The sequence below is a fragment of the Eretmochelys imbricata genome, chromosome 8 (assembly GCF_965152235.1).
Source record: "Eretmochelys imbricata isolate rEreImb1 chromosome 8, rEreImb1.hap1, whole genome shotgun sequence".
Lineage (NCBI taxonomy): Eukaryota > Metazoa > Chordata > Testudines > Cheloniidae > Eretmochelys > Eretmochelys imbricata.
The window spans coordinates 53,183,799-53,207,571 of record NC_135579.1 but is presented as its reverse complement, the minus strand read 5'-3'; the positions used below and the strand labels follow the sequence as shown (position 1 = coordinate 53,207,571).

Below are 23,773 nucleotides of genomic sequence, written 5' to 3'. Positions count from 1 at the left end.
GCATTATTAAGGATCTACAACCTATCCTGAAGGATGACCCAACACTCTCACAAATCTTGGGAGACAGGCCAGTCCTTGCCTACAGACAGCCCCCCAACCTGAAGCAAATACTCACCAACAACCACATACCACACAACAGAACCACTAACCCAGGAACCTATCCTTGCAACAAAGCCCGTTGCCAACTGTGCCCACATATTATTCAGGGGACACCATCACAGGGCCTAATAACATCAGCCACACTATCAGAGGCTCGTTCACCTGCACATCCACCAATGTGATATAAGCCATCATGTGCCAGCAATGCCCCTCTGCCACGTACATTGGTCAAACTGGACAGTCTCTACGTAAAAGAATAAATGGACACAAATCAGATGTCAAGAATTAGAACATTCATAAACCAGTTGGAGAACACTTCAATCTCTCTGGTCACGCGATTACAGACATGAAAGTTGCGATATTACAACAAAAAAACTTCAAATCCAGACTCCAGCGAGAAACTGTTGAATTGGAATTCATTTGCAAATTGGATACAATTAACTTAGGCTTGAATAGAGACTGGGAGTGGCTAAGTCATTATGCAAGGTAACCTATTTCCCCTTGTTTTTTCCTACCGCCCCCCCCCCGACGTTCTTGTTAAACGCTGGATTTGCGCTGGAAATGGCCCACCTTGATTACCATACACATTGTAAGGAGAGTGGTCACTTTAGATAAGCTATTACCAGCAGGAGAGTGGGGTGGGAGGAGGTATTGTTTCATGGTCTCTGTGTATATAATGTCTTCTGCAGTTTCCACAGTGTGCATCCGATGAAGTGAGCTGTAGCTCACGAAAGCTTATGCTCAAATAAATTGGTTAGTCTCTAAGGTGCCACAAGTACTCCTTTTCTTTTTGCGAATACAGACTAACACGGCTGCTACTCTGAAACCTATTATAATTTAGGTTTTTTGTTTCTACTGGTGACTCACATCTGCACAGTACCTCAATATGGGTGCAATAACATTCATTCCACACATGGATGAAAAAAATTAAAGGGAACATTGCTCGTATGGCATCCAACTGTGCTCCGATAAATTCCAGGTGTTGCACCAGCGTTAGCGTAGATTTTTCCAGGTTTACGTGACGGCCGAGGCTCGAGAAAGGGTCCACTGTCATTTGTGTGGCGTTAAGGGAATCTGTTTCAGATGGCGCCTTGATGAGACAGTCGTCCAAGTATGGAAATATGATGACTACTACTTTACATAGTTTGGCAGCCACTACCACAAGGACTTCGGAGAACTCCTGAGCGGCTGTAGAAAGTCTGAGGAGCAGTACTTTTTATTGATAGTGATCAGTTTCCATGATGAATCTGAGGAACTGTCTGTGGGCAGGATGTATTGCAATATGCAAATATACGTCTTGGAAGTTGAGGACCAAGAACCAGTCTCACTGTTCTAGTGCTGGGATAATGGTGGAGAGGGTAACCATCTTGAAGGGTTGCAGTTTGACAAACTTATTTAGGTTTCGAAGGTCTAGGATTGGTCTCCACCAGACGAATTTATTTGGATCTGAAAATAATGGGAGTGAAAACCCTTCCCTGAGCTGGGGTCAGCTCTATCACTCCCAATTGTAGAAGGTGGTTTATTTCTTGTAGAATGCATTCATGAGAAGCGTCTCTGAAGAGGGATAGGGAGGGAGCATGGTTTGGTGGGATAGATAGGAATGGGATGGAGTATCCTTCCTTGACTATCTCTAGAACCCACTAGTCAGAGATAATCAGCTGCCATGATAGAAAGAAGGGGCTAAATGGTCACCACACTGGCGGGATGTTGGAGATGGTTGTTGTAACTGGAACAGGGGGAGGCTTCTCGGGGGCCTTGACCACACCTTCAAAATTCTTGTTTGGCTGAAGGTGTGAGAGAGGTAGCTCCTTGAGGAGTCACACGTCTGCATTTGGTAGGAGGCTTCTGTCGAAGGCACTGGGTGTCGTACTTTCGATGAGGAGTGAACTGGTAGTTGGGATTGCGGAGGAGATTGAGATATTTCTGTTTGTCTCTTTGGCGCTGGTATATAAATGCTGAGAGAGCAGAGAGTTGCCAGAGTCTCCTTCAGGGAGTTTAGGGATTTATCAGAGCACTCCGCAAATAATATTTGGCCCTCAAAGGGTAGGTCCTCAAAAGTGGTTTGTACCACCTTAAGGATGCCTGAGAGGTGCAGCCAGGATGCCCATCTCATGATCATGGCAGTTGTGATGGAACGGGCAGCAGTATCCATGGAATACAAGGAAGCTTGCAAAGCTGCAAGGATGAAGAGGTGTGCCTCAGATACAAGTGCCTGAAGCTGCTCCTTTTTGTCATCAGGAAGGTCTTGGCAGAGTTCCTATATTTTAGAATAAATGACAGTTGTATTTAGCCATGAGAGCCTCATAGGTTGGATATGAGGAATTGGAGCATAGTGGATGAATAAGCCTTGCGACCTAATAGGTCTAATCGCATCCAAGACCTGTCATAAGGGGTGAATCTAAGTTATTGGCATCCCTTTTCATGCACAGCATTGACAACTAAAAAAATTGGAGTGGGGAGAGAGAAAAGAAATTCCATGTCCTTAGCAGGGACATAATTATTTTCGTCTGCCCGCTTCCACATTGCTGGGATGGATGCTGGGGTCTGCCAGAGCACCTTGATGGGGTCAAAAAGGGCCTCATTGACCAGGAGGGCTATTTTGGAGGATAAGGATGCATGCAGGATGTTGAACAGTTTATGCTGCTCTTTCACTTCCTCCAAAGGAATCTGGAGGGAGTCTGCTTTCCTGTGAAACAGCTCCTGGAACTGTTTAATACCATCAGCTTATGTAGGTATGACCCTCAGCAGATCAGAAGTGACTACACGGCTCTGTGAGTAAGGGTGAGGGACTTGGCAGTGCAGGAGTGTTCTCTTCAGTCCTTCTTGTCAAGGGTAGGGGATTCGGCAGAGACAGATGCATCCTGGAGGTGAATGCCTGGCTGTGAGGATGGTGTTGCCAGGAGGGCTTCAGGGTTCCTTGACCATGGGATGCTGTTCCAGAAAGAAGGACTGCTAAACTAAGATGGGGTCCACCTGTCGAGGAAGGGGAAGAGCATATTTGGCTACAGACTGGCTAACCTAGTGAGGAGGGCTTTAAAGTAGGTTCAACGGGGGCAGGTGACCAAAGCACACAGGAAAGTCAAAAAACTGGAAGAAGGGTCAGAATCTGGGGGGAGCATGGGCTGTTATAGCAGAAATAAGGGAGAGAAGACAGAACTGGGGGGAAAGGGGGAGGGAAGGAGAAATCAAATCATAGATTCATAGACATTAAGGTTTGAAGGGACCATTACAATCATCTAGTCTGACCTCCTGGACAATGCAGGCCACAGAATCTCACCCACCCACTCCTGCAATAAACCTCTCACCTACGTCTGAGCTATTGAAGTCCTCAAATCATGGTTTAAAAACTTCAAGGGGCAGAGAATCCTCCAGCAAGTGACCCCTGCCCCATGCTACAGAGGAAGGCGAAAAACCTCCAGGGCCTCTTCCAATCTGCCCTGGAGGAAAATTCCTTCCCGACCCCAAATATGGCGATCAGCTGAACCCTGAGCATGTGGGCAAGATACACCAGCCAGAGACCCAGGAAAGAATTCTCTGTAGTAACTCAGATCCCACCCCATCTAACATCTCATCACAGGCCATTGGGCCTATTTACCATGAATAGTTAAAGATCAATTAATTGCCAAAATCATGTTATCCCATCATACCATCTCCTCCATAAACTTATCAAGTTTAATCTTGAAGCCAGATAGGTCTTTTACCCCCACTGCTTCCTTTGGAAGGCTGTTCCAGAACTTCACTCCTCTGATGGTTAGAAACCTTCATCTAATTTCAAGTCTAAACTTTCCGATGGCCAGTTTATACCCATTTATTCTTGTGTCCACATTGGTACTGAGCTTAAATAATTCTTCTCCCTCTCCGGTATTTATCCCTCGGATATATTTATAGAGAGCAATCATCTCTCCCCTCCACCTTCTTTTGGTTAGGCTAAACAAGCCAAGCTCCTTGAGTCTCCTTTCATAAGATAGGTTTTCCATTCCTCAGATCATCCTTCTCTGTACCTGTTCAAGTTTGAAGTCATCCTTCTTAAACATGGGAGACCAAAACTGCACACAGTATTCCAGATGAGGTCTCACCAGTGCCTTGTGTAACGGTACTAAAATTCCTTATCTCTATTGGAAATACCTCGCCTCATACATCCCAAGACCGCATTAGCTTTTTTCACGGCCATATCACATTGGTGGCTCATAGTCATCCTGTGGTCAACCAATACTCCAAGGTCCTTCTCCTCCTCCATTACTTCCAATTGATGTGTCCCCAGCTTATAACTCGCAAAAAGAAAAGGAGTTCTTGTGGCACCTTAGAGACTAACCAATTTATTTGAGCATGAGCTTTCGTGAGCTACAGCTCACTTCATCAGATACATACCGTGGAAACTGCAGCAGACTTTATATATACACAGAGAATATGAAACAATACCTCCTCCCACCCCACTGTCCTGCTGGTAATAGCTTATCTAAAGTAATCGTCAGGTTAGGCCATTTCCAGCACAAATCCAGGTTTTCTCACCCTCCACCCCCCCACACAAATTCACTCTCCTGCTGGTGATAGCCCATCCAAGGTGACAACTCTTTACACAATGTGCATGATAATGAAGTTAGGCCATTTCCTGCACAAATCCAGGTTCTCTCACTCCCTCACCCCCCTCCAGAAACCCACCCCCATACACACACAGACTCACTCTCCTGCTGGTAATAGCTCGTCCAAACTGACCACTCTCCAAGTTTAAATCCAAGTGAAACCAGAACATCTGGGGGGGGGGGGGGAGGAAAAAACAAGAGGAAATAGGCTACCTTGCATAATGACTTAGCCACTCCCAGTCTCTATTTAAGCCTAAATTAATAGTATCCAATTTGCAAATGAATTCCAATTCAGCAGTTTCTCGCTGGAGTCTGGATTTGAAGTTTTTTTGTTTTAAGATAGCGACCTTCATGTCTGTGATTGCGTGACCAGAGAGATTGAAGTGTTCTCCGACTGGTTTATGAATGTTATAATTCTTGACATCTGATTTGTGTCCATTTATTCTTTTACGTAGAGACTGTCCAGTTTGACCAATGTACATGGCAGAGGGGCATTGCTGGCACATGATGGCATAAATCACATTGGTGGATGTGCAGGCTGACAATGGTTTATGTGACAATGGTCACATAAACACCACCCTATACCGGAAACCTACTGACCGCTATTCCTACCTGCATGCCTCCAGCTTTCACCCTGACCACACCACACGATCCATCGTCTACAGCCAAGCTCTGCGATACAACCGCATTTGCTCCAACCCCTCAGACAGAGACAAACACCTACAAGATCTCTGTCAAGCTTTCTTACAACTACAATACCCACCTGCGGAAGTAAAGAAACAGATTGATAGAGCCAGAAGAGTTCCCAGAAGTTACCTACTACAGGACAGGCCTAACAAAGAAAATAACAGAACGCCACTAGCCGTCACCTTCAGCCCCCAACTAAACCCCCTCCAACGCATTATTAAGGATCTACAACCTATCCTAAAGGATGACCCAACACTCTCACAAATCTTGGGAGACAGGCCAGTCCTTGCCTACAGACAGCCCCGCAACCTGAAGCAAATACTCACCAACAACCACATACCACACAACAGAACCACTAACCCAGGAACTTATCCTTGCAACAAAGCCCGTTGCCAATTGTGCCCACATATCTATTCAGGGGACACCATCACAGGGCCTAATAACATCAGCCACACTATCAGAGGCTCGTTCACCTGCACATCCACCAATGTGATTTATGCCATCATGTGCCAGCAATGCCCCTCTGCCATGTACATTGGTCAAACTGGACAGTCTCTACGTAAAAGAATAAATGGACACAAATCAGATGTCAAGAATTATAACATTCATAAACCAGTCGGAGAACACTTCAATCTCTCTGGTCACGCAATCACAGACATGAAGGTCGCTATCTTAAAACAAAAAAACTTCAAATCCAGACTCCAGCGAGAAACTGCTGAATTGGAATTCATTTGCAAATTGGATACTATTAATTTAGGCTTAAATAGAGACTGGGAGTGGCTAAGTCATTATGCAAGGTAGCCTATTTCCTCTTGTTTTTTCCTCCCCCCCCCCCCCCCAGATGTTCTGGTTTCACTTGGATTTAAACTTGGAGAGTGGTCAGTTTGGACGAGCTATTACCAGCAGGAGAGTGAGTCTGTGTGTGTATGGGGGTGGGTTTCTGGAGGGGGGTGAGGGAGTGAGAGAACCTGGATTTGTGCAGGAAATGGCCTAACTTCATTATCATGCACATTGTGTAAAGAGTTGTCACCTTGGATGGGCTATCACCAGCAGGAGAGTGAATTTGTGTGGGGGGGTGGAGGGTGAGAAAACCTGGATTTGTGCTGGAAATGGCCTAACCTGACGATTACTTTAGATAAGCTATTACCAGCAGGACAGTGGGGTGGGAGGAGGTATTGTTTCATATTCTCTGTGTATATATAAAGTCTGCTGCAGTTTCCACGGTATGTATCTGATGAAGTGAGCTGTAGCTCACGAAAGCTCATGCTCAAATAAATTGGTTAGTCTCTAAGGTGCCACAAGAACTCCTTTTCTTTTTGCGAGTACAGACTAACACGGCTGTTACTCTGAAACCAGCTTATAACTAAAATTCTTGTTATTAATCCCTAAATGCATGACCTTACACTTCTCACTATTAAATAAGTATCTTAAATCTCTGTATACTAATGCAAGAAGTATGGGGAATAAGCAGAAAGAACTCAAAATTCTAGTAAATAAACATAACTATGACAGATGGCATCACGGAGACTTGGTGGGATAATACGTATGACTGGAATATTGGTATAGAAGGATACAGCTTGCTCAGGAAGGACGGGCAGGGAAAAAAGGGAGGAGGTGTTGCCTTATACATTAAAAATGTATACACTCGGACGAGGGTTGAGATAGAAATAAGAGACAGACTTGTTGAAAGTCTCTGGGTAAGGATAAAAGGGGTAAAAAAACAAGGGTGATGTCATGTTCGGGGTCTACTACAGACCACCAAACCAGGAAGAAGAGGTGGATGAAGTTTTTTTTTAAACAACTAACAAAATCATCCAAAGCACAGGACTTGGTGGTGATGGGGGGGGGGGGGGGGGGGGAAGACTTCAACTACCCAGACATCTGTTGAGAAAACACCACAGCAGGGCACAGATTACCCAGCAAGTTCTTAGAATGTATTGGAGACAATTTTTTATTTCAGAAGGTGGAGAAAGCTACTTGGGGGGGAGGCTGTTCTAGATTTGATTTTGACAAATAGGGAGGAACTGGTTGAGAATTTGAAAGTGGAAGGCAACTTGGGTGAAAGTGATCATGAAATGGTAGAGTTCATGATTCTAAGGAATGGTAGGAGGGAGAACAGTGGAATAAAGACAATGGATTTCAAGAAGGCAGACTTTAGTAAACTCAGGGAATCGGTAGGTAAAATCCCACAGGAAGCAAGTCTAAAGGGAAAAACAACTGAAGACAGCTGGCAGTTTTTCTAAGAGACAAGAGTAAACTATCCCACAGCGTAGGAAAGATAGGAAGTATGGCAAGAGATCACCCTGGCTTAACCAGGAGATCTTCAATGATCTAAAATTCAAAAGAGTCCTACAAGAAGTGGAAACTCGGTCAATTTACAAAGGATGAATATAAACAAACAACACAAGTATGTAGGGACAAAATGAGATCAAACTAGCTAGGGATATAAAAGGAAACAAGAAAACATTCTACAAATACATGAGAAGTAAGAGGAAGACCAAGGACATAGTAGGCCCGTTATTCATTGAGGGGGGGAAGACAGAACAGAAAATGTGGAAATGGCAGAGGTTCTTAATGACTTCTTTGTTTCGGTTTTCACCAAGAAGGTTGGTGGTGTTTGGACATCTAACATAGTGAATGCCAGTGAAAATGAGGTAGGATCAGAGTCTAATATAGGGGAAGAACAAGGCAAAAATTACTTAGACAAGTTAGAGGTCTTCAAATCACCAGGGCCTGATGAAATACATCTCAGAATACTCAAGGAGCTGACTGAGGAGATATCTGAGCCATTAGCAATTATCTTGGAAAAGTCATGGAAGACAGGATACATTCCAGAAGACTGGAAAAGGGCAAATATACCACCCATCAATAAAAAGGGAAATAAGGACAACCTGGGGAATTTCAGACCAGCGAGCTAAACTTCTGTTCCTGGAAAGATAATGGAGCAAATAATTAAGCAATCAATTTACAAACACCTAGAAGATAATAAGGTGATAAATAACAGCATGGATTTGTCAAGAACAAATTGTGTCAAACCAACCTGATAGCTTTCTTTGACAGGGTAACAAGCCTTGTGGATAGCGGGGAAGCAGTAGATGTGGTATATCTTGACTTTAGTAAGGCTTTCGATACTGTGTCACATGACCTTCTCATAAACAAACTAGGGAAATGCAACCTAGATGCAGGTGCATAACTGGTTGGAAAATAGTCTCCAGAGAGTAGTTATCAGTGGTTCAGAGTCATGCTGGAAGGGTATAACGAGTGGGGTACCGCAGAGATCGGTTCTGGGTCAGGCTCTGTTCAATAACTTCATCAATGATTTAGATAATGGCATAGAGAGTACACATATAAAGTTTGCAGACGATACAAAGCTGAGAAGGGTTGCAAGTGCTTTGGAGGATAGGATTAAAATTCAAAAGTGTCTGGACAAACTGGAGAGATGTTGAAGTCATTAGGATGAAATTCAATATGGACAAATGCAAAATAATCCACTTAGGAAGGAGCAATCAGTTGCACTCATACAAAATGGGAAATGACTGCCTAGGAAGGAGTACTGTGGAAAGGGATCTGGGGGTCATAGTGGATCATAAGCTAAATATGAGTTAACAGTGTAACGCTATTGCAAAAAAAGCAAACGTCATTCCGGGATGTATTAGCAGGAGTACTGTAAGCAAGACACGAGAAGTAATTCTTCTGCTCTACTCCGAGCTGATTAAGCCTCAACTGGAGTATTGTGTCCAGTTCTGGGCTCCACATTTCAGGAAACATGTGGATAAATTGGAGAAAGTCCAAAGAAGAGCAACAAAACCTATTAAAGATCTAGAAAATGTGACTTATGAGGGAAGATTGAAAAAAAAATGGTTTGTTTAGTCTGGAGAAGAAAAAAGAGGGGACATGATACAAGTTTTCAAGTACATAAAAGGTTGTTACAAGGACGAGGGAGAAAAATTGTTCTTCTTAACCTCTGAGGATAGGACAAGAAACAATGGGCTTAAATTGCAGCAAGGGCGGTTTAGGTTGGACAGTAGAAAAAACTTCCTAACTGTCAGAGTGGTTAAGCACTGGAATAAATTGTCTAGGCAGGTTGTGGAATCTCCATCACTGGGGATTTTTAAGAGCAGGTTGGACAAACACCTGTCAGGGATGGCCTAGATAATACTTAGCCCTGCCTTGAATGCAGGGGACTGGACTTGATGACCTCTCTAGATCCCTTCCAGTTCTATGATTCTATGATAGCCTCATCAGAGGAAGAGGAGGAGCAATCAAGTGGTAGCGTAATCTCCTTGTCTGTTCTCCTTCCTCATCCACTATGCCGAGTGATTCAGTCTCCGGTGGTCGAGAAACCGATGGGGAAGGTGAATGTGTAGGCCTCTGGCTTTGTTCTATGGGAGGCTTCCCAAACTGCGATCTGTACATGGCCCATGGATCCCAGTATGGCCAATGTGGAGGGAATGGCATATGGGGTTGCATTCAGGGTGGTCTGTACCAGGGCCCTGCATCTGTTGGAGGTCACGGATAGTGAGGATGTAAAGATGACGTGCTTTGTGCCTGTTTGAATGTAATGGGGGCCAGGGTAGTCCTCCTCCTCTTTCTCCTCACTGGGGTAGGGTGGTGCAAGTCCTCTGAGGGGAACGGGAGCCATGCTGTGACTCGGAGAAGATAAAGGACACTGAGAAAGCTCGTCTGAGAACTGGAGATTCAGGCAGATCAGATACAAGCAGGTTCTTAGGGTATCTGAACTCCTGAGGAAGAGGGAGGATCATCACTGGTATGGGTGGGTGTATTGGTGCCGAGGGAGAGGTGCATTCTCTTGAGCAGCCAGCAGACAGAGTCAAGGACTTGCTTGATGCCAAGAGTTTGCTCAGTGCCAAGGGTGCAGTTGGTGCCAGAAGGCACACTAATGCTGAGCACTTGGCTGGTGCTGTGTGTTTTGTGAGTGTCGAAATCAATGTTGGCACCGATACAACTGCTGGTGGTTTCATCAGTGCCATGGCACCCAAAGTTGATCTGGGTGGGGTGGTCAGCACCATTTTTGAGGATCTTGCAGCCCTGTAAGTCTGCCTGTTAAAGTCTTTAGACCTTTCTTTAGCTCTGGTACCGGAGGTACTGGTACAGTTCCTGGAGTTATGTCTCATCCCCGAAGACATGGAGGCTACCAACCTTGAAGGGGATGGTGTTCTGGTGGGCAATGCCTTGGAGAGAGCCAGTTCCTTCCCGTCAGCATGGGGAAGAGATTTTCTCTTAGATGGATGCAGCAAGTGAGGGTCGGTGGATGACCTAGCAGATCATGAGAGCCTCATGGGGGAAGTGGCCATGCCAGGGGCCAATGCTGGACGCAACGATCTCTCTCTGAGGAGAAGTCATAGCCGAATGTCTCTGTCTTTTCTGGCTCTGGCAGTCAGGTTGTGGCAATGGGTACACTTCTGTGAGATGTATTCCTCTCCCAGGCAATGGGTGCATTGTGGATGACCATCAATTTCTGGGAGGGCATCCTGGCAGGAAAAACAACTCTTAAACCTGGAGATCAGGGCATAAAGGTGAGGGAGAGAGCTTCCCAGTCGGGAAGAGCAGGAAGGGGGAAAACAAAGCCCTAAGTTATGAGCTAATGGGGAGGGTAAGAGGAAGGAAAACAAAGTGTGTTTTGTTTTTCTTCTTTCTTGGGAAAGGACGAGAAAAGGAACAAACTAACTACTAAAACTACACTAAAACTAACAGATAAGGCACTGCCTAATAACTGAAAGGAGAAGCAGGCTCTGCTGCAGATTCTGTCCCAGATCAAAGATGGCAGAGAAGGAACTGGGGGGCGGTTGGACTGCACAGTGCTATATATACGCATGCCGCTCACAGTGCAAGACGGGGAGGCACCCATGCGTGGTCCCACAGGCACTGCTGATCTCCAATCCCAGGTGGTGGGGGCCCTGCCATACCTATAGTGGAGCACCCATAGGGACATCACTTGAAGAAAAAGAGCAAGATTTATCAAACTGAAGACAGCAGAATAAAAATCACTGTGCTAACATAGCCTGTACTTTCTGTAGTTATCTACAAGGATGTTAAGCAATTTCCAACAGGAAGGAAAGTGGCATGGGAGATAATCTGGATGGGAGGTGTACATAAGACAGTTTCTGTTAAGATGTGGTCTACACCTAAGACCAAGAATGCCTCTCAACCATGCACATGACGAGAATAACTGGCAAGTACCAGACCACACTCCAAGCCAACACATGCCTGAAGTATGACAGGATCATAGGTCTGGCATGAACAATTCGAGTGATGTTCCCCAGGCAGTTATCCATTGCTAGGGGTGAAATATAGGAGCACTCTTGAAATGATTTTATATTATGGAAAGTCATGTTGTCACTCCATAATTAAGGCACAAGGAAGCCTATTGTTACAAGATTGATTGTAACTTTCATTCGAGAGGGTGGAAATCATTCTGCTCTGCACAGCTTTTTGAAATTTTAAACAGGTGAAAAACTCACCATGTATTAACTAGCAATTCCACTGAAAATAAAAAGTTGCTGGAAAATGATGTTTGCAGATCTTCATTATGGAAATCCAGTGTCAGATCTAGAGCTGATTCCAGGATGTTGAATACTAACAGCAAATTGATTTCTTGATCATTTTATAATTAATAAGTGTTTAATCTGATTCTGTGAAGGTTGATGGGAGGACAAGATTTTAACTATCCTCCCCATTTGTTATAACCTTTCAAATTTCAAGTGAAACTGAATAATAGTTTTCATATTTAAGCATTAAGAATATAGTACAAAAAGGATTTTTTTTTTTACATCAAGAGTATAACGTAATCAGACTTACAGCAATCAGAAAAAAAGTTTACTGTTCCAATACTTTAACAGCATATTAACATCAACATACGTTAAATATTAAAACATTTCACCATGCAATTAATTATTTCTTCTATTTTGTACACATAGGTGGTGGCAGTAATGAGCTGCCAAAATCTTAACAACAGGTTCCCTCATCAACCCACGAGGGGGTCGTTGCCCACCCCCGCCCCCGGGACTCCTGCCCCATCCAACCCCCTCTCCTGTCCTCTGACTGCCCTCCAGAACTGGGCAGGAGGGTCTCGTGGGCTACCGTAGTGGGTGCCCACCCCACCCTAAGAGCCAGAGGCACCTGCCGGGGGGCGAGGTGGGGAGTCCCGGCGGTGCTTACCTGGGGCAGCTCCCAGGAAGCATCCGGCAGGTCCCTCTGACTCCTAGGGGCGGGGGAGTGTAGCTGTGGGGGAGCAGGGAGCTCCCCCCACTCATCACATCAAAAGTGGCGCCGACTCCCTGGGTACACCGCCCCGCTCTGCTTCTCTGCACCCCCCACCCCGGCTTGCCGCGAATCAGGTGTTCAGAGGGAAGCCTGGGAGGACTGAGAAGCAGGCCGCAGCTTCCCACTCAGGCCGAGGGTGACGGAGATGAGCTGGGGCGGGGAGCGGTTCCCCTGCGGGTCGTCCCCCCCAGTTACCTGCTGTGGCGCGGGCAGCCCTCCTTGCGCCCCCCTCCGCGTGAGCTCACCTCCGTTCTGCCTCCGCCCGCCCCTCCCCCCCCGCTTCCCGCAAATCAGCTGTTTGGCAGGAAGCCTGGGAGGGCTGAGAAGCAGGCTGCGGCTTCGCGCTCAGGCCAAGGGTGGTGGAGGTGAGCTGGGGCGGGGAGCGGTTCCCCTGCAAGCCCCCCACAGGTTACCTGCTGCGGTCCAGGCAGCCCTCCTCGCGCCCCCCACCCCCGCCCGAGCTCACCTCCGCTCTGCCTCCCTGGGCCTGAGCCCAAAGCAACCGCTTGCTTCTCAGCCTGCCCTGGCTTCCCAGGCCAACAGCTGATTCGTGGGAAGCCTGGGGCAGGGGCAGAGAAGCGGCGTGGGGTGGCGCGTTCAGGGGAGGAGGTGGAGGCGAGCTGGGACCGGGGATGGGGCGGGGAGCTGCCAGTGGGTGCTCTGCACCCACCAAATTATCCTCTTGGGTGCTCCAGGGCTGGAGCATCCATGGAGTTGGTGCCTAAGGCGCCACTTTGGGCCAGTTAAATTTAGAAGTCCTTTTAGAACTGGTTGTCCCCTGTGGAACAACCGGTTCTAAAAGGGCTTCTAAATTTAGCAACCAGTTCTAGAGAACCGGTGCGAACCGGCTCCAGCTCACCACTGGGTGGTGGTGGTTGTAGGGTGAGTCAAGCTCTAAGCTGCTGTTATATTTTTACCGGTATATGAAATACTTGTTTGGGTGGGGGAGGGGGAGAGAAATGACATGGTTTTAAAATAAAATAAGAGATAGGCTAAGTTTTGGGACTTGATATTAAAGAGTTAATAACAAAACATTCCCTAATTAAAGTGACAAGTCTAAAATGGTGTCTGAAGGAGTTTTGGTTACTGCCGTTACTTCTGAATCATAGAATATCAGGATTGGAAGGGACCTCAGGAGGTCATCTAGTCCAACCCCCTGCTCAAAGCAGGAGCAATCCCTAATTTTTGCCCCAGATCCCTAAATGGCCCCCTCAAGGATTGAACTCACAACCCTGGGTTTAGCAGAGCATATTTTAGATGACTAAACAAAACAAATTAAGAAAAATATTTCAGGTTTTTTCGGTGTTACTTTTTTGCATTTAACAATGCCCGGATACACGAGTTTCACTTTTGTTTCATGTACTAACATGAAAATATAACATTCATGCACACTACTCTGGAGGTGAGGGGTAGAGAACTCAACTGCATGTTCTTCCCTAGGCATAGAAGGAAGGGATAAAACAAAGCAGCAGTTGCTGTTTTAGTATGAATAGATGATCCTGTGAAATAAGGTTCAAACCAGAATGATCCCACCAATGGGGACTTTTACATCAATGGGATATGCTCCTTTAAGGGGTCATCCACCCTGACCCCTTCCCAGCCAGGACTTTTCCACCAGGTCAAGGTAGTGCAATTTGACCATGCAATGAAGGTAGTTTTTGTAACTCCAGGCATAAGAATCCTAGTGGGCTAAGAAGGGTGAGTGTGAGACGTTTCTTTTGGAAGCACAGAGTTACGTTTAAGGTTCATTGAGAGTGAAGGTGGCAGTCACTTTCTGAGGACAGACTTTGTTATCTGCTTTCCCATTTTAAGTCTGAAGCTAGGGAGCTGGTCTGAAGGGGAAGGAGGGTGGCAGCAGCAGGATGAAAGGAGTTTTCATGGGGCTTGAGAGAAGCAGCAGCCATGTATGGGACAGGGAATTTCCTCCATGGAGCCAACAGAGCAGGGACAGTCAACAGAGAAGAAGAGACTACTTCCCTACATGGAATCTGGGCAGAGGGCAGCAATAGTGAACAATTACTGACATTTGAGTTTTATTAATTATTATTTCCCTCATATAGCCCAGCCTCTGGTGCTTCCCTCAATGAAGTCATCCCCGGTGCTTATCACAATGTTTAGAGGCATAAATTCAATATTATGTATTCACTTCTCGATTAAATCAGAGCAACTGACAGACTAACAGGAGGCACCCTAAACTTTGTTATACAAAGTTTTAGTAACTGACAAAATGCTAAGAAAAACTATGGCAAATATGAATAAATCATATTCATATATAAATTGCCCTCCCCCCCCCCAATGAAACCCATTTCCAACATTTCCAAAACAGGATGGAAACTGGTCCAAAATCTGACAGCATGTTACTATAATACCACTGTTGCAAAGTCTTTTCTAGAATTATTATTACACAAATGACAGACTCCGAGCTATCAGTTTTAATCTTTATTTCCAGTTTATTTATACATTACGAGAAACTTCACTCCAGTGGACATTTCAAAATGCTATACTAACAAAAATGGGTATCACGTTCATGGAAGAAACACAGCAATTATAACACCTTTGCTAGGTTTCTTCATTTTTCAGTCCCATCAACTCTAATAAATTTGAACAGAAACAGAAGCACAGGTTACATTGCTGCATAATGTATTTGCCAGCTACCTGCCATTGGCTATAGGGTTGTGTGCATCAGGAAGTTGCACTGGTTTAACAAACTGTTTTTTTAAACCTATCTAGTTCATCTGGCACAAAAGGCTGTTGGATACACTCATATTTTTGTTTAAGCATGGCATATTCTGGTTTGGCTTAAGTCTATTTCTAACCGAGCTAAACTGAAATATGACACTCAGACCAAACAGGACCATCCACACAGCTTTTTTGGAACAGATTTAGTTATATCATTTTAAATTCACACCTTAAGCTAAAGCAGCTTTCTTACATAGACACATCCTATGATTTTCTGATGGTAGACCTTCAGGAATGTTATAGTTATTCTGTGGGTTTGGAAGTCTTAGATCTTTGTGTGCTATACCTTCCACTAATTCTATTAGAGGTAGATAAGCAACTTACCTGAATAAAAAGTGTTGATTTTGGCAAGTTCCTTCTCACAGGTTTGGAAGAACTTCTCCTCAAACTTGGCAAAATACCTCTTCACCGTGTCCTCATCTGTGACTGTGAAACAAGAAGAAAAAGTTTATAGTAAGAGAATAAGGAAAGAGGGTTATGAAATCACCTGCCAATGTTAATTTTGGTCTCTCTTGGTGGCAAATGTGAAAATATTTCTCCAGAGAACAAGCCATCTTCCCTGTAATAATTGGCAGAATGTCAGGAAATATCAAATCCAAATACTCCTTGAGGGGACATAACCCTCACTTGACTGGAACGTTTTTTGTTCTCTTATTCCAAATCTTTGCTGCAATGGAGTTTAACAATGCCCAAAATCTAGCAGGGAGAGGAAGGAGGAAGATTAATCAAGATGAGTAATGACACACAAGGTGCAGCTACTGAGGGCACAAAGACATATCCCCTCAATTTCACTATTGAGTTCACTCTCCTGCCTAAACACTGCTGTAGGTTTCATGCACTCTCATTCCTGGTCCCTAAACCAACTTTCTGTACAGAAGCTGCACCTCTAGCAACAGATCAGATGAAAAGACTGCTCTTTTACTCTAGGAATTCAGGCTGGACTTTGTGTTAGCCCAAAAAGGAAACAAATTTAAGGGTGAGTTAGAGGTCGACTGGTAAGATTCTGGTTTATAAATTTTTATTTGGCGCAAACTCAATCTAAACATGTATTACTGATTTCTTTGGTAAAAACAGTGAAGTAAGAAATGGGGCTCTAAAATATGGGACTTTTTGCAAACAGATAAGAAAAAAAGCCAACTGCCCAATAATCTTAGTGTAAAATAGAACATCTTCCTGTTCTATTTTACTTTACTTGCACTCTTACATATATTTGTCTAAAACTATTTTTGCTCCCCCATCAGTGCATAAGACACAAGTCTACTAATACAAACTTGTCCAAAGTGTTTAATAAAACACAGGGGTTATTCCCAAGTTTAGTGCACCTGAAAGCCTAGGCGCAGCAATCACAGAAGCAGTATGGTAAATGCTCTGTGGTTCATAGTTTAAGTACTATATTCCTGTCATTGTTTTACCATTACATTCCTTCATTTTTGAGGGGTCTAACTTCAGTTTGCATTGTGTTGGAATTGTATACAAGTTCTCAGCCCAGAAGAGATGCTGGTTTTACTTTTAAAAAAAAACAAAAAACAAAAACCCAATTGAGCATTTACATTTATACTGAGTCTGCAAAACTCAGTATAAATGGAACACTAATTTGTGTTTAAAACAGAAGTCTCAGACTCTTACATAGAGGGCCAAATTAAATTTTTTGTTATACTCCATGGGTTCTAAAAGAATCACCCCCCCCCCTTCATATCTGTTAGAATCCCCACACCTTCATACCACCCAGAAATCTTGTGTCTCTAAAAATATTTTCCAGTCATGCAGGGAAAAGCAGTACTGTACCTTCCCCTTGACTTCTAAAGACTTCCTCTTTACACTCCTGGTATTTTACTACTTCTCTCCCCATCATATTTTCCCTCAATATGTTGCTCAACTTTTCCCATCCTCGTCAGATCTTTTTCTCTGGTTCACTCTATTGTGCTGTTGCAGCAGACTTCCAAATAAAACTCGCACAATGTTTCATTTTGAAACCAAAGATTCAATTTCACTTTCACGTGACAGCTCAGTGGTGTCCTTCAAAACAATTCACTGTGGCCAGCCACATATTTCAGAGTCTGAGGTGAAGAGTTCCATGCTATGGAAATGACAGTACATAACTTCAAAGAAGCCATTTTGAGGACTCATTTATAAAACCTCTTCACATTTTGTATTGACATGCAGCAATAAGAAAGAAAAAGTTTTGTCTCATCTCAGTCTCTCTGCAGTCTAAGGACTAGAAGAGGAAAACAAACCTTGAAAATAAAGCTGTGCTAAGAAATTCTAAAAATCATATAATCAGGAAGGCAGGTCAGAATTTAGACACAAAAAATGGTCGTGTCAAGTGAAAGGAAGGCTATTCAAATGCCGCAAAAAATATTTACTAATTATTAAACATTTTCCTTTAAACTCCATTTTACAGGCTTCTGACTGGAGTGGATGCCAGAGTCTTAAAAATCAGATTTTTTTTTCTGGTAACAAACGGTTTCCTTTCAGTTCAGTTTCTCACTGCAGCTCAGTAATTTAGCTGCAATAATAGACTAATTCTGCCCAAGGCTATTCCATATTTATTGTTTTTGAAGCTGAACAGGACAAGGTTTTCTGCCATGTGAAAGCCATGATGCCAGAAGTTGCCCTTCGATTAAGAAGCTCCATGACAACAGAAGCTGCTTTTACAAGGCACTATAGCTGCCAAAAAGGACCGGCAGCCACTTTCCTTTATGCTTTTTCTACATCCCTAATGGGTTTTTTGTTCTCGTCCCCATGGTGCCGCCATGAATCTGGTTGAAGATGAAACTCTGATCAGTATAACCACCTCTCAATTGTATCCCACAGCTTTACAGAAAATTGTATGGATTTCCACGTTTCCAATTCAGAGAAAGTAAGTGGGAAAAGCTATTCTCACTTGCAAAACCAAAAGTAAAAGAGAAACCTATGCAACTTCTGACACGCCTACACTTTTCAGTTTCTTGCACTTTGAGCTCAGACAGCAGCTGAGAGATGAAAAAAGCATGATGGATATTAGTATACAAATTCCCTTCACAGACATCACGGGTGGCCAACCTGTGGCTATGGAGCCACATGCAGCTCTTCAGAAGTTAATATGTGGCTCCTTGTATAGGCACTGACTCCAGGGCTGGAGGTAGAGGTGCCAACTTTCCAATGTGCCGGGGGGTGCTCACTGCTCAACCCCTGGATCTGTCACAGGCCCTGCCCCCACTCCAGCCCTTCCTGCCCCCTCCTCTGAGCCTGCCACGCCCTCGCTCTTCCCCCTCCCTGAGCCTCCTGCATGCCATGAAACAGCTGATTGGGAGGTGCAGGGCGCGAAGGGGAAGGGTTGCGGGGGGGGGAGGGGCTGGGAGCCGGGCGCCGGGCAGAGCTGATGGGGCGCTGCTGACATATTACTGTGGCTCTGTGGCAATGTATATTGGTAAATTCTGGCTCCTTCTCAGGCTCAGGTTGGCCACTGACATACGTTTATTGTTGGAGTTAAAATATTTTCAGTACATTTGTAAGCAATTAGTTTAATGGCTTGTGTTCTGGCAGCTGTACTGTAATCATTGTAGCAACTAATTGTGAGAGAAGCAAACAGCTCTGCTCTATCAGATAGAGCCAGAAGAGTTCCCAGAAGTCACCTACTACAGGACAGGCCTAACAAAGAAAATAACAGAACGCCACTAGCCGTCACCTTCAGCCCCCAACTAAAACCCCTCCAACGCATTATTAAAGATCTACAACCTATCCTGAAGGATGACCCAACACTCTCACAAATCTTGGGAGATAGGCCAGTCCTTGCCTACAGACAGCCCCCCAACCTGAAGCAAATACTCACCAACAACCACATACCACACAACAGAACCACTAACCCAGGAACCTATCCTTGCAACAAAGCCCGTTGCCAACTGTGCCCACATATCTATTCAGGGGACACCATCACAGGGCCTAATAACATCAGCCACACTATCAGAGGCTCGTTCACCTGCACATCCACCAATGTGATATATGCCATCATGTGCCAGCAATGCCCCTCTGCCACGTACACTGGTCAAACTGGACAATCTCTACGTAAAAGAATAAATGGACACAAATCAGATGTCAAGAATTATAGCATTCATAAACCAGTTGGAGAACACTTCAATCTCTCTGGTCACGCGATTACAGACATGAAAGTTGCGATATTACAACAAAAAAACTTCAAATCCAGACTCCAGCGAGAAACTGTTGAATTGGAATTCATTTGCAAATTGGATACAATTAACTTAGGCTTGAAAAGAGACTGGGAGTGGCTAAGTCATTGTGCAAGGTAACCTATTTCCCCTTGTTTTTTCCTCCCCCCCCCCCCCCCCCCAGATGTTCTGGTTAAACGCTGGATTTGTGCTGGAAATGGCCCACCTTGATTATCATACACATTGTAAGGAGAGTGATCACTTTAGATAAGCTATTACCAGCAGGAGAGTGGGGTGGGGGGAGGTATTTTTCATGCTTTGTGTGTATAAAAAGATCTTCTACACTTTCCACAGTATGCATCCAACGAAGTGAGCTGTAGCTCACGAAAGCTTATGCTCAAATAAATTGGTTAGTCTCTAAGGTGCCACAAGTACTTCTTTTCTTTTTGCGAATACAGACTAACACGGCTGTTACTCTGAAACCTGTCATTATGCTACACATAAATATCTCCACGGTATTCTATATTTCTAATGCTTTTCTAATAGGTGTTTGCAACACAAAGAAGGACAGGAGAGTCATTTTTGTAAGCTTTTAATGCTTGTTCGGGTTATCATATACACATTTTACACTCTGCAATATTTTTAAACTTAAGAGGATTATTGTTTAGCACCAATATGTTAAGTAAAGATATAAACATCTTAAGATTCAAGTGACACAAACCACTAAAACTTTGCCTATGGTTACCATGTCATCAGAATCTATTGATATGTACATAGCCTAATAAGGTCAGTTTCCTGTGCAATATTCTCCATAGGTTAGGTCCAAAGAGCAATCTATGCAAAAAAAATTACTTATGACACATTAAAGATATAGGCGGAGGGAAGAAAAGTTTGTCCCAAAGACTGAAAAAAGAATAAATTTCTCCACTTCCCCAACCTGAATGGTCTCTAGGTAGAACAAATGCTTCCTCAAACCAGAAGTAACCCCTTTTTTCTCCTCCTAGTTTTGAACTGCCTTTTAAAAAAAAAAAATCCCCACATCCCTAGCTCCTAACATCAAATAGTGGTGCCCTGCAAATCTGTTGCAAAGGTCAAAAACTCATCTAATTTATGCTTGAAACGCAAACATTTTGTAATATCCCTGCCTCAGTAAATATGCAGGATACACACAGTCCAGTTTCACTTTATTATTTTTGGTTTATTATAAAAATTTATTAATGTTCTTCATTTTAAGTTGCTAATTACTCAAATTGGAATCTCTCCCCATTCTTCCTTTTAAATGAACGTAAAAAGCAACAGCAATGATGCACACAGTTACCATGAGACTTGAACCTGCTAGTCACCACTGCAGAACCACTGGCTGGGTAGCAAATGAGCGTGGGGAGTTAGAGCACTTTCGGTTTCCAAGTAGAGCCCTGCATGGGACTATTTTAAATCCTGCTCCCACCCACTCCGCTATTATGGCAGCAGGTCCCGCAGGACCCTGGTCCTACTGCAGGGTTGTACACTAGTCCCACACAGAGCTCTACGTCCAAGCACACTACAAAATGAAGAGTGCTTGAGAGCTTCAAAGCTGCTGCCTTTGAAGCAGCCTTGCTCTGTACAATTAGCCATATTTCAAAACCAGAGATGCACCAGGTATCAAACCACATTCCCTTCACACTAAGATGCACCATCCTTCCCTTCATACTAACAAAGTAACCACAAGACATCATAGCAATAGCTGAAAAATATTAAATATCACTTAAGATGGGAATCAAACAACAAGTCAGAAAAAACAATGAGTTTTGAAAAGGATATGAAAAGCCAGAGTACTGCTCTTGGGAAGACTTCTGATGACATTCTTGCACATCTCAACCCAGCATAAACATGCTAGAATCTCCTGGAAAGTTCTGGATTGCGGATCTGAACTTTCCAAATATGATCTAACAATTTTAAGTTCAACTTTTGGGCAAAAATTAGAGCATATCCCTCAATACAGATCTTACAAATTCACGATATGATCACAAACTGACAGCTACTTCTTTATAAATGGTTTACACAGCACATTCAAGGCAAAGCATAATGAAAATCCATCACAGCATAAAGACTGGGTAATCTTTTTCTGAAAGTTGTATCTATTGGTATTTTCTATGCCTTTCCAGATCACAAACGAAAGTAGTGAAATCTGATGGGTAGCACAGATCATCTTAGCCCACAACCTAAGTCAGCTCTACCGATTACTTTAATACACATGGGATTACCATATTAAAATTGTACAAGAAACAAAGAGGAAAAGTTAAAAAAAGCAGAGCATAGACATGCTCCAGAACAAATATTGTAGCTCGGTGCAACACAAGCTCTCGGTTGACACAAGGAATTTATAACACTATAACCCGTTTCATGCAGCCTCAGCATTAACAAATTCAGATGCACTATATATGAAACATGCTGGAAAGGACAGAGTTTGGAATCTCACAAGTATATGTTCTTTCTTCTTTAATTTGTCTATTTTCCCTTGAATACTTTCACACCACCACAAGAAAGCTCCCCTCAAATACCCTAAAAACAATTCAACTTAAGCAAATTTCAAAAATAATATTTGCCATTTTATCCCCAAAGGGCCCCAGAAGAATAAACCTGAACAGTCATTTTTTGGAACTGTATTGACAGGGTGTGACGGGTTCCCCCGGGGTACCACCTACAATTGGGGTACCACTGAGCCCTCTGACCCACCAGCCTGGGCGCCCTCTCACACTGGGGTGCTATGACAAGCTGCAAACCTGCTCGCGGTCTTACGCTTCCTCCAGCATTAACATACATAGGGACACACCCAGCTGCAGTTACATGTAGACTCTCTGACAAGCCACTGCATAAACCAACAATAGGTGTAGCCCATAGGATTATTTTGCTAGTTGTTATATCCTACTAAACCAGCCAGCAGTATCAATTAATGTGTTTCTTTTTCTGAAATTAATCCATTTTATTCTTATACTTTATCAGTATTAATTCCTTGGAATTTAGGATGTGTTTCGGCATGTGTTTCCTAATAAGTTTTGTTGAAATGCAAGAAGCCTACCGGCCTGTAAAATCTGGTAAGATCTACTATATAGCAAAAAGTATAATCAGTTATGAATATGTCAGCATAAAAGATGGCAACCTTTGGCACAGATAAGAATGGTCCCTGAACTTTGGGGAACCAAAGGGAGGAACTATCCACATCACATCACAGGTTTATCCAGCATCTACAACCAGTTGGTAACCGCAGGGTACACCACAACTTGGAGGTCACTAAAAGAGCCTAGGTTGGCAGTTTTAGAGTGAGATAATCCTTATTTATTTAGAAAGTCTCAGCTTGTGCAGTACAGTATAACTACTCAACATTCCAGCACCATCGTGCAATTGGGCATGCCAGGAGTGAGGCTGGTCCTTCACCTCCTATTACCGGGTCCTCAAGGAAGGGTGTGAGTATGTTAGGTTAAGGTACTTATAATAGAAATGTTACCACCACGAGTTTTGGAATTCTTTTACTGTTTTGCAGTTATAAGTTTCATAGCATTTATTATTCTTATGTTAATTTCAATAAAGTTTTTATTAATTTGGTATTGTCCTCAGTGTACATGCTCTTGCCAAGCACCCAGAGAGTCTTCCCCTGATATAGAACTCTGTACTCTGAATTGGAGAAGAACCTACAAAAGTTCTGGTTGGATGCGATCAATGGCGAGCCATAACAGCTAATCCATCAAATTCAGGTCTACATAGGCTACAGCCAAAATATCCACTAGCTTTCCAGCTTCGGACCCCAGAGCTGTACCGTCCTGCCCTAGTCCATACCCCAACCAGTACGAATTTATTATCCAATTCACCTCCCCCTCAATGTGGAGAGAAAATGCAATGACCCTGTATTAAACCAAGGTGAGATTTCCAAGGACTTCACTCCAAATTTACTGGATTAGATTAAAACATAAAATAAATTTATTAACTACAAAAGACAGATTAAGTGATTAGAAGTGATAGCACACAGATTAAAGCAGATTACCTAGTAAATAAACAAAACTGCAAGCTAAGATTAAGGTACTAGAAAGATAGCATATGAAGTAGCAAAATTCTCACCCTGGCTGATGATACAAGCAGGCTGGCAGATTCTCAAGATAAAAGCTGCACTTGCTTTACAGCTTGGAATCCCCAGGTTTTTCATACACAGGCTAGAAATTCTGTTAGCCTGGGTCCAGCACTTCCCCCCAGTTCAGTCTTTGTTCC

General features: G+C 43.7%; 1 protein-coding gene across 2 annotated transcripts in view; it reads right to left on the bottom strand.

The window, feature by feature from the left end:
- XPR1 (xenotropic and polytropic retrovirus receptor 1) overlaps window positions 1-23,773 on the bottom strand; it is a 254,134-nt gene that overhangs the window by 92,234 nt on the left and 138,127 nt on the right. For both annotated transcript variants that reach the window (XM_077824124.1, XM_077824125.1), the window contains exon 3: window positions 15,714-15,815. In XM_077824124.1, coding sequence (XP_077680250.1) covers window positions 15,714-15,815 — 102 coding nt within the window. The remainder of the gene's footprint in view (window positions 1-15,713; window positions 15,816-23,773) is intronic.